Source organism: Salmo salar, unplaced genomic scaffold, assembly GCF_905237065.1.
Source record: "Salmo salar unplaced genomic scaffold, Ssal_v3.1, whole genome shotgun sequence".
Classification (NCBI taxonomy): Eukaryota; Metazoa; Chordata; class Actinopteri; order Salmoniformes; family Salmonidae; genus Salmo; species Salmo salar.
This window is the reverse complement of record NW_025547632.1, coordinates 50,465-67,861: the sequence shown is the minus strand read 5'-3', so window position 1 is coordinate 67,861 and position 17,397 is coordinate 50,465. Positions and strand designations below refer to the sequence as shown.

Here is a 17,397-nt window from a genome sequence, read left to right as displayed (position 1 = left end):
ACATATGAGATGAGTAATGTAGGGTATGAAAACATTATATAAAGTGGATTTTTTTTTTAAATCGGCTGGAGTTGAGTCATTATGTTGGCAGCAAACACTCAATGTTAGTGATGGCTGTTTAACAGTCTGATGGCCTTGAGATAGAAGCTGTTTTTCAGTCTCGGTCCCCGCTTTGATGCACCTGTACTGACCTCGCCTTCTGGATGATAGCGGGGTGAACAGGCAGTGGCTCGGGTGGTTGTTGTCCTTGATGATCTTTTTGGCCTTCCTGTGACATCGGGTGGTGTAGGTGTCCTGGAGGGCAGGTAGTTTGTCCCCGGTGATGCGTTGTGCAGACCTCACTACCCTCTGGAGCGCCTTACGGTTGTGGGCGGAGCAGTTGCTGTACCAGGCGGTGATACAGCCAGACAGGACGCTCTCAATTGTGCATCTGTAAAAGTTTGTGAGTGCTTTTGGTGACAAGCCAAATTTCTTCAGCCTCCTGAGGTTGAAGAGGCGCTGCTGCGCCTTCTTCACCACGCTGTCTGTTTGGGTGGACCAATTCAGTTTGTCCGTGATGTGTACGCCGAGGAACATAAAACTTACTACCCTCTCCACTACTGTCCCGTCGATGTGGATAGGGGGGTGTTCCCTCTGCTGTTTCCTGAAGTCCACGATCATCTCCTTTGTTTTGTTGACATTGAGTGTAAGGTTATTTTCCTGACACCACACTCCGAGGGCCCTCACCTCCTCCCTGTAGGCTGTCTCGTCATTGTTGGTAATCAAGCCTACCACTGTAGTGTCGTCTGCAAACTTGATGATTGAGTTGGAGGCGTGCATGGCCACAAGTTCTTGACAGGAACAGGTACATCTGGCACCTACTATCATACCCCGTTCAAAGGCCTTAAATCTATTGTCTCCCCTCTGAATGGCAACACACACAATCCATCTCTCAGTTGTCTCAAGGCCCTTAAATCTATTGTCTCCCCCTCTGAATGGCAACACACACAATCCATCTCTCAGTTGTCTCAAGGCTCCAAAATCATTGAACCTGTCTCCTCACATTAATCTACACTGATTGAAGTGGATTTAACAAGTGACATTAATAAGGGATCACAGCTTTCACCTGGATTCACCTGGTCAGTCTAGGTCATGGAAAGAGCAGGTGACCTTAATGTTTTGTACACTCAGTGTATATTTGCCACAAGGATTACGAAACATTTCCCATTAGGATGTGGAATCGGTGTCAACATGTTTTTTGGGGGGTAATTTTGGAATCAGTGTCAGCATGTTTTTTGTACATTGTCCTTGTGGCTTGGTGAGCCACAAGTATTTATTTATTTGTGTTTGTGTGTTCTTGGCTTTTGAATGGTTTCAAATAGGATCACACCACATGCATGGTTATAGTTTGTGGGCTGGTATAGGGCTGTGTGTGTAAGTAGTGGAACTAGGTGCATCACCTGACTAAAGATGTCAGAAGGTTTCTGTAATGTACTCTATATTTGGCAGAAGGATGAGGCTACATTTCCCAATAGGATCTAGATTCAGAGTAAACATGTTTTTTGGTACTTCGTCCTTGTGGCTTGATGAGCTACACGTATAAAAGCGTTCCTCTTTCTCAAGCTGAACAGAACCTACAGACTACCACCTGTGATTCCTTCTCTGACAGGAAAATATTACCATGGAGAAGTTGGCCATCCTTCTGCTTCTGAGTGCTGCCATTGCACTGGGCGACACAAACCAGCTCCTTGGTTTAGAACCCTTACTGAAGACTGAGGAGGAACAGACTGCTCCTGTTGAGGCTCAGGTAGCAGCAGTGCAGGAGGGGACAAAGGAAAGTTCATGTCCTTCAGACTGGCACACATATGGATCACGCTGTTTCAAGTTTGTCAGCATTCAGCAGTCATGGGCAGATTCGGAGCAAAACTGTTTGGCACTTGGTGGAAACCTAGCATCCGTGCATAACCTTTTAGAGTACCAGTTCATGCAAGCACTGACAAAGGATACCAATGGCATACCTGACACCTGGGTTGGAGGTTTTGATGCAGTCAAGGAGGGCTTATGGATGTGGTCAGATGGGTCCAGATTTGACTACACTAACTGGAACACTGGTGAGCCCAATAACGCTGGAGAAGGAGAGGACTGTCTGCAGATGAACGCTGCAAGTGAGAAGCTCTGGTACGACATGCCCTGTGAGTGGAAGTTTGCATCGCTCTGTTGCAGAAGATTGTAGGCTAGGAAATGACACAGCTACTCTACCTCCCACCTCCAGGGGTCAACAGTCTACACTTCAATACAAAACCAAGATCTGTCACTCACTGCAGCACACCAACATGACAAATAAAACATGTATTCACAAAAAAAGCTTTCCACCTATCTAATGATTAGCTAACGAGCCATATCTAACAGTTAGAAATAATGACAGAGGAATTTACAAGAGACAGCAAACAGCAAACATGTAGCTACCGAAAAAACTGTCTTTGAAGTTCAGTGCAGACTTTTATACTAAGTCATGATCTGCTGTTAGCTAGCTACTGTTTAGGTAGGCTAACCTTTCAGGTTAACTAACATTAGGTAAACTTGTGATGAAACTGTGTGATGTTGATGATCCTGCTTTTGAAATTAAAGATAAATGACAAACTATTCAGTGTTTTCTTCATTTGCTATTGCTTAACAAGTTGTCATGGCATCAGTTAGTCAATGGTAAGTTGTTTTTAAACTAGAATAAAGACAATCTCTCAATGACATGAACCTGCATCACTAAAAATAATACATGATACATGATAAAACCTTATCATGCTGTTAATTATGAATGAGTAACTCTCTTCCTAACAGACCATTTGTTTCTGAATGGTTTAGATGCAGGAAATTAAAGATATATAACTATTAACTAACATGAATTATCAGCTTTTTCAAATAATGTATTAATGCATTTATGGCTTAGTAAACACACACAATGAATAAATACTTAGTAGATATTAAATGAATGATTTATTTATTCAGGTTAACTAATGTAACCTTATTGTAAAGTGTTACCATTCCCTGTCTTTCATATCTGAGGCTAAATCCATGAGGCTAAGAAATGTGACAGGGAATGTGTCCACAGAGAGAGAGAGAGAGAGAGAGAGAGAGTGTTATTCTATTTCTCCCCTGAATGAAGGACTGAAGAAGCTCTGAGATTAAAAGGCAGAAAAGAATGAAAAGGCGGAGTCACAGGGACGGAGAGTCCCTCACACAACAATGTGACAGCCAGTAGGGCTTTAGGAGGAGGGAGATATGAGGAGGAAGCTGCTTCTATTGGGCAATTGTCGGAGGAAATTCATTTGTGACACCAGCTTATATTAAAATTATACTTCACTTTATTTGCACCTACTACACTTAAGGCGAGGCTAGCGTATACTGTAGGCTCACTGGTCAACAAGAGCAGGAAAGGACAGGGGACAGCAGAGAAGTACAAGTTGAAGAAAGTGCAGTGTCAGAGACACAAATGAAATAAAAACATCTGCTTTTCTCCATACCGTCATGACAGTAGCAGATATTTCAAAACGTTAAAAACAAATAATTTAAATGACTCTTTATACACAATTCCATTAGAAGCATCAAACTCATAGCTATAAGGCGTTTGGATATGAAGCTTACGTCATGCTTCAGATTGATAGTGAAGTCAGCCTTGAGTGGGTCCTCTCTCACTTTGTTTGTGAGCCTCGAACATCAGACCACTGTCTATTAGAATTTGCAGTTAGAACTGAATAAAAGTATTATTACTACCTTTTAATCTTGTCTTCCTGACTGTATTATACTAATTCTGTTTCTACTGAGTGTACAAAAAATGAACAATACCCTCCTAATATTGAGTTACCCCCGCCCCCCTTTTGCACTCAGAACAGTCTCAATTTGTTGGGTCATGGACACTACAAGGTGTCGAAAGCTTCCCCACAGTTGTGTCCAGCTTCCCCACAGTTGTGTCCAGTTGACTGGATGTCCTTTGGGTGGTGGACCATTCTCGATACACAGAGGACACTATTGAGTGTGAAAAAACCCAGCAGCGTTGCAGTTCTTGACACAAACCAATGCGCCTGGCACCTATAACCATACCCCCGTTCAAAGGAACTTAAATACACTATATATACAAATAGTATGTGAACACCCCTTCAAATTTGTGGATACAGCAATTTCAGACACCTGTTGATGACAGGTCTATAAAATTGAGCACACAGCCATGCAATCTCCATAGACAAACATTGTCAGTAGAAAGGCCTTACTGAAGAGCTCAGTGATTTTCAACGTGGCACAGTCATAGGATGCCACCTTTCCAACAAGTCATTTCGTGAAATTTCTGCCCTGCTAGAGGTACCCCCCCCCCCACCGATCAACTGTAAGTGCTGTTATTGTGAAGTGGAAACGTCTAGGAGCAACAACGGCAGAGATCGATGTGGAAGAACTTGACCGGCCTGCAAACCTCAACCCACCTCAACCCCATCGAACACCTTCGGGATGAATTGGAACGCCGACTGCGAGCCAGGACCTAATCGCCCCCAACATCAGTGACCCGACCTCACTAATGCTCTTGTGGCTGAATGGAAGCAAGTCCCCCCGCAGCAATGTTCCAACATCTAGCAGCAAAGTGGGGGACCAACTCCATGTCAATGCCCATGATTTTGGAATGAGATGTTCGATGAGCACGTGTCCACATCCTTTTGTAGTGTATTTCGATCTTGCCCATTCACACTCTGAATGACACACACACACACAATCCATGTCTCAATTGTCTCAAGCATTTTTTTTTTACCTGTCTCCTCCCCTTCTTCATCTACACTGATTGAAGTGGATTTAACAAGTGACATCAATAAGGGATCGTAGGTTTCACCTGGATTCACCTGGTCTGTCTAATGTCATGGAAAGAGAAGGCGTTCTTAATGTTTTGTACATTCAGTGACGCTGTTATAATAACCAAACAGTTGGAATAAAACAAATATTGATGATGTAAACTGGGTGTACAAAACATTAAGAACACCTTCGTAATATTGAGTTGCACCACTTTTTGCCCTCAGAACAGCTTCAGTTCGTCGGGGCATGGATAAGGTGTTCCATGGGGATGCTGGGGCCATGTTGACCCTACTGCTTCCCCACAGTTGTGTCCAGTTGGCTGGATGTCCTTTGGGTGTTGGACCAGTCTTGATACACACGGGGAAACTGTTGAGAGTGAAAAACCCAGCAGCGTTGCAGTTCTTGACACTCAAACCAATCTTTTGTGTTGCCCATTCACCCTCTGAATGGCACACACACACAATCCATTTTCTCAATTGTCTCAAGGCTTTGAAAAAATTCTTCTTTAACCTCTATGGGCTAGGTGGGACGCTAGCGTGCCACCCGTGGTGCACTCCATCAACAGCAGGTGCATTTCAAGAGCGGCAAATTTGAATCCAAATAAATGTCAAAATTCAAATTTTTCAAAAATACAACTATTTTACACCCTTTGAAAGATAAACATCTCCTTAATCTAACCACGTTTTACGATTTCAAAAAGGTTTTACGGCGAAAGCATAAATTTAGAGTATGTTAGGACAGTACATTTACAAGAGTTGTGTGTAATGTTTTGTCAAGTCAAAGACAGGGTCACCAAAACCATAAAACCAGCTAAAATGATGCACTAACCTTTTACAATCTCCATCAGATGACACTCCTAGGACATTATGTTAGACAATGCATGCATTTTTAGTTCTATCAAGTTCATATTTATATCCAAAAACAGCGTTTTACTATGGCATTGATGTTGAGGAAATCGTTTCCTCCAATAACCGGCAGTCAAGTCAGCGTCACAAATTAAATAATTAAAATTAGAAAACATTGGTAAAATATTATATTGTCATTTAAAGAATTATAGATTTACATCTCTTGAACGCAATCAACTTGCCAGATTTAAAAATAACCTTACTGGGAAATCACACTTTGCAATAATCTGAGCACTGCGCCCAGAAAAATACGCGTTGCGATACAGACTAGACGTCATGTTGGGGAGATCTAAAATCGAAAATACTATGTAAATAATCCATTACCTTTGATTCTCTTCATCAGATGTCACTTCCAGGTATCACAGGTCCATAACGAATGTAGTTTTGTTCAAAAAAGCTCATCATTTATGTCCAAAAATCTCCGTCTTGTTAGCACATGATCTAAGCCAGCCGGACTTCTCGTCATGAACGAGGGGAAAAAATATATTTCCGTTCGTTCAAACATGTCAAACGTTGTATAGCATAAATCATTAGGGCCTTTTTAACCAGAACATGAATAATATTCAAGGTGGACGAATGCATACTCTTTTTATAACGTATTGGAACGAGGGTACCCAACATGAACTCGCGCGCCAGGTGTCTAATGGGACATCATCGTTCCATGGCTCTTGTTCGGTCAGATCTCCCTCCAGAAGACTCAAAACACTTTGTAAAGGCTGGGGACATCTAGTGGAAGCAATAGGAAGTGCCAAAATATTCCTCAGCCCCTGTGTTTTTCAATGGGATAGGTTTAAAGGTAATACAACACATCAGGTATCCACTTCCTGTCAGAAAATGTCTCAGGGTTTTGCCTGCCAAATGAGTTCTGTTATACTCACAGACACCATTCAAACAGTTTTAGAAACTTTAGAGTGTTTTCTATCCATATATAATAAGTATATGCATATTCTAGTTACTGGGTAGGATTAGTAACCAGATTAAATCGGGTACATTTTTTTTATCCAGACGTGCAAATGCTGCCCCCTAGCCCTAACAGGTAAAGATCTTTCGTCTGAACTATCCTCACCGGTCCTTGGCTCTGGATGACTACACGGGTAATGTCCGTTTTATCAGGGGTACTACTGGTATTCTGGCTGGCGGTAGAACTATCTCCTGTCCTAACCTCTACTACTCAGAATGGTACCGCAGTGTCGACAATGGTCTGGTCAAGGCCAACATACCATAACCCTAAATCCTCTTTCTTTATGCTTTTAATGGTCATTCCTATCTTCAAGCAATACTTCCCTTGCTCTGGATTGCAGTCAAAAACCCTGGCCTTCACTATACTCCATCTGTTTCTATATTGGGTGTGTGGATAGACATAGCCTTCTCTCTCTGTGTGAGCTATGACCTGATTCCATGAGTTACACCAGGATCTACACATATCTTCCCCATGAAGTCCGAGTCCTAGACTGCCAGGAGGTTAGGGACCCCATTTGGTCTGCAGAGAACTCTATTGAGACATCCTTCCCTAACTCTACTCTCACTTCCTTTTTATCCAGATCGAGTGACCTTTTGTACCTAGGCCATAAAAACTCCTCATCTTCTACACTATGGGTCAAGTTACCACTTTCTGACTTCTCGAGTGGTTCATGGTGTATTAGGAATATGGCTCCCACAATCAGACAGCTCAGACTGACCAGTACCCCTGTAAAGCCCCACCCCCTCCCGGTGAATATATCACTGGCTAGAGGCCAACCCACACTTTCACTTCTATGAACGCACACAGTGAGGATCGGGCGGGTTAGGGAATCTTCGTTAGAGAGGTAACCCCCGAACCTTATTGGTATTCGGTTCTTCTCCTAACTCTGATTGTTCGACAGTGTCAGTGTGTCTTACCCTCCCGCAATGTGTGATGTGAACCCAGGTAGCTCTTTCAGCTATTCTCACCGCGAAGGCTATTACCAGGAACACTTGGTATGGGCCCTCCCACCGTGGCTGCTTCCAGTTCTTTTCTCCTCAGGGACTGGATCCACACCCAGTCTCCTGGTTGGATTGAGTGAATCATCTTCTCCTGTAATTCACCTGTTGGACACAAAGTCTCGGACAAACGGGTTTGGTTAACCATGTGTTCTGTTAGTATATCTTCAACTTCTATGTCTACCTGTTCTGGCCTCCCTAACTCTGGCATTCTATATGGTTTACCTGATCAGCTAAAATGTAATCCATTATTTAAAGAGATAGATCCTAGTAAACCAACTACCCTAATCATGTCCACCCAGTAATTTGGGACCGCTTCTTCCCATTTAATATACTTATCTATTATAAAAAATGTTTTTTAAGTAGTTCGTTATCCAATAGGCCACAAAGTGTTTCCGAACCTGCTCTACTATCCCCCCTTTTGACACATGGCTCTGCCCATGTGTCAATCTTGCCGCATCTCTTCACAATGACTTAGGTAGTATTGGTAACTTATCATGATACCAAATACCGTCCTTATATAAATTGCTCCTAACTTCTCCCATTTCGAAATCCCTTTCACTGGTGCTCTAGACTGACAATTTTAATATAGCTTTGTCTATGTTTACTTCCTCTTTTAACCTCTCTAGGGTATGTGGGACGAAATCGTCCCACCTAGTCAACAGCCAGTGGAATCGAGTGGCGCGATATTCAAATACCTTAAAAATGCTATTACTTCAATTTCTCAAACATATGACTATTTTACACCATTTTAAAGACAAGACGATCCTTTATCTAACCACATTGTCTGATTTCAAAAAGGCTTTACAACGAAAGCAAAACATTAGATTATGTCAGGAGAGTACCCAGCCAGAAATAATCAGACACCCATTTTTCAAGCTAGCATATAATGTCACAAAAACCCAGAAGACAGCTAAATGCAGCACTAACCTTTGATGATCTTCATCAGATGACACACCTAGGACATTCTGTTATACAATACATGCATGTTTTGTTCAATCAAGTTCATATTTATATCAAAAAACAGCTTTTTACATTAGCATGTGACGTTCAGAACTAGCATACCCCCCGCAAACTTCCGGGGAATTTGCTAACAATTTACTAAATTACCCACGATAAACGTTCACAAAAAGCATAACAATTATTTTGAGAATTATAGATACAGAACTCCTCTATGCACTCGATATGTCCGATTTTAAAATAGCTTTTTGGTGAAAGCACATTTTGCAATATTCTAAGTACATAGCCCAGCCATCACGGGCTAGCTATTTAGACACCCGGCAAGTTTAGCCTTCACCAAAATCAGATTTACTATCATAAAAGTTTGATTACCTTTTGTTGTCTTCGTCAGAATGCACTCCCAGGACTGCTACTTCAATAACAAATGTTGATTTGGTCCAAAATAATCCATCGTTATATCCGAATAGCGGCGTTTTGTTCGTGCGTCCCAGACACTATCCGAAATGGTAAATCAGGGTTGTGCGCATGGCGCAATTCGTGACAAAAAATGTCTAAATATTCCATTACCGTACTTCGAAGCATGTCAACCGCTGTTTAAAATCAATTTTTATGCAATTTATCTCGTAAAAAAGCGATAATATTCCGACCGGGAATCTCCTTTTCGGCAAACAGAGGAAAAATCACAAAGACGGGGGCGGCCAGGTCACGCGCCTAAGCCCACAGTCCCTTGATCGGCCACTTGAGAAAGGCGATAATGTGTTTCAGCCTGGGGCTGGGATGACGACATTCTGTTTTTTCCCGGGCTCTGAGCGCCCATGGAAGACGTAGGAAGTGTGATGTTAGAGCAGAGATCCTTTGTAAAAGATAGAGATGGCAAAGAAGTTCAAGAAATGGTCAGACAGGCCACTTCCTGTAAAGGAATCTCTTAGGTTTTGACCTGCCATTTGAGTTCTGTTATACTCACAGACACCATTCAAACAGTTTTAGAAACTTTGGAGTGTTTTCTATCCAAAGACAATAATTATATGCATATTCTAGTTAATGGGCAGGAGTAGTAACCAGATTAAATCAGGTACGTTTTTTATCCAGCCGTGAAAATACTGCCCCCTAGCCATAACAGGTTAAGAAGGTAGAGCAGGGCTTTATTATGGACAGACTTCTCCCCATCTTAGCTACTGTCGTATCAATATGTTTTGACCATGGCAGTTTACAATCCAGGGTTAGTCCAAGCAGTTTAGTCACCTCAACTTGCTCAATTTCCACATTATTCATTACGAGATGAACAGGTGAGCAGTACGCGTCTATGAAATGAGAGCATGAACAGTGTGAGGACCGTTAAAACGTCTTAGGGCTAGGGGGCAGTTTTCGGAAGTTCGGAGAGTCTGGCGAGCCCAAAGTAAAATGCCTGTTACTCAGGCCCAGAAGCTATGCATATAATTGGTATATTTGGAAAGAAAACACTCTGACGTTTCCAAAATTGTTCAAATAATGTCTGTGAGTATAACAGAACAGATATGGCAGGCGAAAACCCAAAGAAAATCCGACCAGAAAATAAATAAATAAAATCACAGGCTCATAGTTTGTAAAGCTATTGAAAACTCCTATGTCCGTCACCCAGATTGCAATTCATAATAGCTTCCACTAGATGTCAACAGTATTTATTCATGGTTTTGAGGCTTCTATTTTTAAAAATAAATAAATATTTACACTTTCAGTGAGCTGACTGCTTGGGTCACATCAGTGTTTTTGTGCGCGATGGAGAGGGTGCACACTTGCGTATTTGTCATTCCTATTGAACACAGTACTTTCCGTATGAAATATTATAGTTTATTTACATTTTAGACAACCTGAGGATGATATAGACACGTTATTTGACTTGTTTGGACGAAATTTACTGGTAGCTTTTAGAACTTCTTTGTCTGCATGTTGAAGGAGTGGATTTCTGAAGTCACGGCACCTGGGCTCTGGGCCCCAGGGCAAAATTATTGCCCCCCCCCACACTCTGGGACCTATGGTTGCCACCAGTCTGCTTGCCATTCTCAGTTATCGTCAGGTACTGTATGTGGATGATCAGGGCTTTATTCAGAAAAAGTTTCTTGGGCTACCTTGATTTGCCATGTGGGCGAGATGTGAATTCCGTGTTTATCTTCATGGACAAACTTGTTGTTCTAACCTACGATGGCTCAGCTTCAAGGGAACGTATCTGCTGTTTGTATTTCCAGCTGAGTCCTCTCCTGTTCCATGATTTAACAAGCGATGACCACTCCACTACCATTGTCAACTACCTCCTCACATGAACTGGAAGCCACGTCTCATGTGGCCCACTCATCCACTGGCACATTGAATGTTTCCTCTCCAAGCACTGTGAGGGAACCCCTGTCAATTTTCTCTCATTACTTTATGTAGAGTCAATCACAAACACAATCACATTATTACACGTCTATGATTTTACTCCTTGCTTGGACTAACTCATTCTTAGCTCTTTTGTCTCACTGTGTAGTGTTTTTGTGTTATTGTCTTCCCAATCCTGTCCTGCACTGGTCAAGCCTCTGAACACCTCAACTCATGCCTCATACCCTCATTCAATCACTGCTGTGATCCCTTCCCAAAATGGTGTAAGTAGCCCTCTCATTCCTATTCCCCATAATATTGTACTATAAGTGTCTTCATTAAATGCTTTAGGTTAAAATAATTACTCTTTGACGATTTTAGAAACACATTTTGACGTCTCTGTGGGTCTCCCATCCTCCTCAACAACAGAAATGTCTAATAACGTCTACAATTCATCATTAATAATTCTGCAAGTTTTCTGTGTTCAGAATCTTGATTCTACTCACTGTGGTAGTGTGGAGGTGTTGAGCTGTATTATTTGGCCTGTGGTCCTGTTGTCCCCAGTCCCAGTGGTGAAGATAATGTCTTAATTGAGCTTCTTGTCTGTGACTGAGATACGTAATCTGCACATTTACTAAAACGTCAGCTCTCATCTCTCCCAATGTTCTCAATGTCAAACCATGAAGGCCGGGTAGTTTTTTTTCACGATTGCAACTCAGGTCATTTTAGTCGGCTGGCCCTCGCTACATATTCGTCGTCAGACCCACTGGCTCCAGGTCATTTATAAGTCTATGCTAGGTAAAGCTCCGCCTTAGCTCAGCTCACTGGTCACGATAACAACACCCACCCGTAGCACGCGCTCCAGCAGGTACATCTCACTGGTCACCCCCAAAGCCTACACCTCCTTTGGCTGCCTTTCCTTCCAGTTCTCTGCAGCCAATGACTGGAACTAAGTGCAAAAATCGCTGAAGCTGGAGACTTATATTTCCCTCACTAACTTTAAACATCAGCTATCTGAGCAGCTAACCGATTTCTGCAGCTGTACATAGGCCATCTGTAAATAGCCCACCCAATCTACCTACCTCATCCCCATATTGTTTTTATTTACTTTGCTGCTCTTTTGGACACCATTATTTCTACTTGCACATCATCATCTGCTCATCTCTCACTCCAGTGTTAATCTGCTAAATTGTGATTACTTTGCTACTACGGCATATTTATTGCCATACCTCCTCACGCCATTTGCACACACTGTATATAGACTTTCTTTTTTCTATTGTGTTGACTGTACGCTTGTTTATTACATGTAATTCTGTGTTGTTGTTTCTGTCGCACTGCTTTGCTTTATCTTGGCCAGGTCGCAGTTGTAAATGAGAACTTGTTCTCAACTGGCCTACCTGGTTAAATAAAGGTGAAATAATAAAAATAAAAAGATGCTATATCATAATGAATCAGATTACATGGAGAGGGGGGACCTGATCCTAGATCAGAATGAATCAGATTACATGGAGAGGAGGGACCTGATCCTAGATCATAATGAATCAGATTACATGGAGAGAGGGGACCTGATCCTATATCATAATGAATCAGATTACATGGAGAGGGGGGACCTGATCCTATATCATAATGAATCAGATTACATGGAGATGGGGGACCTGATCCTATATCATAATGAATCAGATTACATGGAGAGGGGGGGACCTGATCCTAGATCATAATGAATCAGATTACATGGAGAGGGGGGACCTGATCCTAGATCATAATGAATCAGATTACATGGAGAGGGGGGACCTGATCCTAGATCATAATTAATGATCAGTTGGTGAGGGTAGACTTGGAGGCTGCTTACCTGACATGAAGTCTTTATTTTTCATGTCCTATCCCCTACCTTCCCATACCCCCTCCATTCCCCTACCTTCCCTATATCCCCTCCTCTACCCCACCTTCCCTATACCATTCCTCCTCTCCCCTACCTTCCCTATACCCCCCTCCTCTCCCCTACCTTCCCTATACCCCCTCATCTCCCCTACCTTCCCTATACCCCCTCCTCTCCTCTACCTTCCCTATACCCCCCTCCTCTCCCCTACCTTCCCTATACCCCCCTCCTCTCCCCTACCTTCCCTATACCCCCTCCTCTCCCCTACCTTCCCTATACCCCCCTCCTCTCCCCTACCTTCCCTATACCCCCCCCTATTATGTTGGACCATCATGTTTATTTGTTTGAATCTTGTCTTTGTTTGTGATCTGGTTAGAAGAGAATGACTCCTCAACCCAAGATGCCCTGGAGCAGCTGTGATCAGGTTAGAAGAGAATGACTCCTCAACCGAAGAGGCCCTGGAGCAGCTGTGATCAGGTTAGAAGAGAATGACTCCTCAACCGAAGAGGCCCTGGAGCAGCTGTGATCAGGTTAGAAGAGAATGACTCCTCAACCCAAGAGACCCTGGAGCAGCTGTGAGAGAGCATCAGTGTTGAAGCATTTGGGGAAATTTAAAGAAGGTTTCCTGGTAAAGAGGATTGACTGTTACGTAAAGGGTCAGAGCCACTGATTGGACAAAATATTAAGGATACCTTCCTAATATTGAGTTACGCCTGGTCAGTTTGTCATGGAATTAAATGTGTCCTTAATGTTTTGTGTTAATTACATAATAATTATACATTTATGATTGAGGGTTATGAGAGAACCCCCACATCACTAGCTTCTCTTTATTCAACCTACCATCTACCCACCTGGGGACTGAGGGTTATGAGAGAACCCCCACATCACTAGCTTCTCTTTATTCAACCTGCCATCTACCAACCTGGGGACTGAGGGTTATGAGAGAACCCCCACATCACTAGCTTGCATGTTCTGCAGCCTTGTAAAGATGAGGGGACGACTGGGAGGCAGGTTGGCATTTATTGTTATGAATCTTGTTCTGGAGGCAGGATTGGCATTTATTGTCATGAATCTTGCCCTGGAGGCAGGTTGGCATTTATTGTCATGATTCTTGTTCTGGAGGCAGGTTGGCATTTATTGTCATGAATCTTGTTCTGGAGGCAGGTTTGGCATTTATTGTCATGAATCTTGCCCTGGAGGCAGGTTGGCAATTATTGTCATGATTCTTGCCTCGGAGGAAGGTTGGCATTTATTGTCATGAATCTTGCCCTGGAGGCAGGTTGGCATTTATTGTCATGAATATTGCCCTGGAGGCAGTTAAGCAAAGTATTCACTAGCTGGCACAGGCACAAAGTAATACAATCAGATTTTAATCCTAACCTCAACCCTAACCACACTGCTAATCCTTCCCTTAAATTAAGACCATAAAACAACATTTTCCACAGCCAATTCTGACTTTGCAGCTGACATATCTAGAGGAAATCGCACAGTTCTGCCTCCAGGTCAAGATTCATGACAAACGTCAACATGAGACAGGGAGAAGCAATGTAAAAATCAATAACGAAATTGTTTTCACAATTAACATGCTTTTTCTTGTTTCAAGAATGATTTATTATGAAAAGTACAATATAACCATGTATACTTGTACAACTATGGAGCGTATGTCCACATATAATTGTACAATTTGTTTTTCCAACATAAAAGACAAGAAATGATCACATTGGTATTTTAACAGTGTTAAATGTTTAAACAGAGGATACATCTAAAACAGGATAAAACAAGTGCAGTATGTTGTGAGAATGTTACTTTAACGTCGACTCATAACGTCACACTATAACTTCATGGGAGTCTTGTGGAAAGACTGCATTTTGTTTTGGGTGGATTGAGTGACGTCTTCATCAACATTTTGCAGAATATTCCGGTAATATTTTCACCTCTTGTCGGCTGCAGACATTCATAAGGAGTTCCAGTAGTTTATTTGCCATTTGCAGGTATTAAAAGTAATACATACATTGTAATTCCTTGTTGGATCTCTCTCACATACAGGACAGTACATACCAGAGGAGGCTGCTGAGGGGAGGACGGCTCATAATAATGTCTGGAACAGAGTGAATGAAATGGAGCACATGGAAACCACGTGTTTGATACCATTCCACTTATTCCACTCCAGCCACTACAAGCCTGTCCTCCCTAAATAAGGTGCCACCAACCTCATGTGGTACAAACACAAACAGTAAAATATATCATAAAAAATGCAAAGTGGTAAAAGAACAGAAAATATTAACAGCCTGTCACGTGTGAGTGTCCAGTGTGTGTTTGTCCATTGTGTGTGTGTCCAGTGTGTGTGTGTGTGTGTCCAGTGAGTGTGTGTTTGTTTCAGTGTGTGTGTGTGTGTTCAGAGTGTGTCCAGTGTGTGCGTGTTCAGTGTGTGTGTGTCCAGTGTGTGTGTGTGTTTCAGTGTGTGTGTGTGTTCAGTGTGTGTGTGTGTGTTCAGAGTGTGTGTGTGTCCAGTGTGTGTGTGTGTGTGTGTCCAGTGTGTGTGTGTGTGTATGTATGTGTCCAGTGTGTGTGTGTGTCCAGTGTGTGTGTGTGTGTGTGTGTGTGTGTGTGTGTTTCAGTGTGTGTGTGTGTGTGTGTGTGTGTGTGTTTCAGTGTGTGTGTGTGTGTTCAGTGTTTGTGTGTGTGTGTGTCCAGTGTGTGTGTGTGTGTCCAGTGTGTGTGTATGTGCCTAGTGTGTGTGTGTGTGTGTGTTCAGTGTGTGTGTGTGTGTGTGTTCAGTCTTTGTGTGTGTGTGTCCAGTGTGTGTGTGTGTGTTCAGTGTGTGTGTGTGTGTGTGTGTGTTCAGTGTGTGTGTGTTCAGTGTGTGTGTGTGTGTCCAGTGTGTGTGTGTGTGTGTGTGTGTCCAGTGTGTGAGTGTGTGTCCAGTGTGTGTGTGTCCAGTGTGTGAGTGTGTGTGTGTCCAGTGTGTGAGTGTGTGTGTGTCCAGTGTCTGTGTTCAGTGTGTGTGTGTTGAGTGTGTGTGTGTGTGTGTGTTCAGTGTGTGTCCAGTTTGTGTCCAGTGTGTGTGTGTCCAGTGTGTGTGTGTGTGTCCAGAATGTGTGTGTGTGTCCAGTGTGTGTGTCCATTTTGTTTCCAGTGTGTGTGTGTCCTGTGTGTTTGTGTGTGTCTAGTGTGTGTGTGTCCAGTGTGTGTGTGTGTCCAGTGTGTGTGTGTGTGTGTGTGTGTGTGTGTGTGTGTCCAGTGTGTGTGTGTGTGTGTGTCCAGTGTGTGTGTGTGTCTGTGTCCAGTGTGTGTGTGTCTGTGTCCAGTGTGTGTGTGTGTCTGTGTCCAGTGTGTGTGTGTCTGTGTCCAGTGTGTGTGTGTGTGTGTCCAGTGTGTGTGTGTGTGTGTCCAGTGTGTGTGTGTGTCCAGTGTGTGTGTGTCTGTGTCCAGTGTGTGTGTGTCTGTGTCCAGTGTGTGTGTTTATGTGTCCAGTGTGTGTGTGTGTGTATTTGTCAGTGTCTGTGTGTATCAGTGTGTGTCAGGTAATTATTTCAGGGACACAGAGTCGCCATCAAGCCAAACCCTAAACCCTGGATAGAGGGGCTCAGTGAATGTGGAGGTGAATGTGATCAGGTGGGTCAGTGTGTCAGAGGAGGCTCTATAGAAGGACAGAGTGCCGGCTGACCAGTCCAGATACACTCCTACTCTGTGGGAGCTGGAGGAGGGGACGTCTATGGTAGAGGAGTTATTATTATACCAGGCAATGTAACTGTTGTCATCGCAGATCAGACTCCAGGACTTGTCATTGTATCCAAGCCAACAGTCATCAACCCCTCCTCTCCTGTTGATTCCTTTATATGTCACTCCTATAACAGCCCCCCCACTCCACTCTACCTCCCAGTAACAGCGCCCAGTCAGACCCTCTCTACACAACACCTGTCCCCAGTCCTCAAATCTCTCTGGGTGATCAGGATACGGCTGCTCCTCTCTCCTACATGTCACCTTTCTGTTCTCCTCAGACAGAGAGAGGAGTCTGTGTACTGTGTTTAGGTCCAGTGTGAGATCACAGACATCTGATGGATGAAACCAGACACAATATTAGAAATCATCATCATTCACAATAGAATATTAACTCACTTTTCACTAATTCATTTAATGTAGATGTTTCTAGGTATCAAAAGGAGAGGTTAAGGTAACTTGAGACTTGTTGAATGATCATATGTTATACTGTATGGTAATATAAAACACAGTTATTCACAATAATTATACACACACACACACACACACACATCAACTCTTTGTAAACGTTGGTGTCCCTGATTTCTGCTTCTGTAGAACTACAGATGATATTTAATATGACCAAGTCAGTAATGATGTTGGTCTTTGACTTAACTTGAATTAAGACTTATTCTTAGTCATATTCTTCACAGCAGTCAACACTCACATTTTCTAAGCCATGGTTTCATTCTGTTCTCTCCACCATGTTCCACACTGTAGCGGTAAGCAGAAGAACAGACAGTCATTGAGGGATACACCTGAACACACACACACACACACACACTGTCAGCATATAACTTT

General features: G+C 42.8%; 1 protein-coding gene across 1 annotated transcript; it reads left to right on the top strand.

Moving 5' to 3' along the window:
- The first annotated feature begins 788 nt into the window (after nucleotides 1-788).
- LOC123732123 (ladderlectin) lies at nucleotides 789-2,619 on the top strand. The gene has a single exon (XM_045711467.1). The coding sequence runs from the start codon at nucleotides 1,661-1,663 to the stop codon at nucleotides 2,210-2,212; it is 552 nt and encodes a 183-aa protein (XP_045567423.1). The 5' UTR covers nucleotides 789-1,660; the 3' UTR covers nucleotides 2,213-2,619.
- The last annotated feature ends 14,778 nt before the right edge of the window (nucleotides 2,620-17,397 follow it).

Excerpts from the sequence above, each read along its gene's own strand:
- LOC123732123 (XM_045711467.1), top strand. The coding sequence starts at position 1,661 with ATGGAGAAGTTGGCCATCCTTCTGCTTCTGAGTGCTGCCATTGCACTG.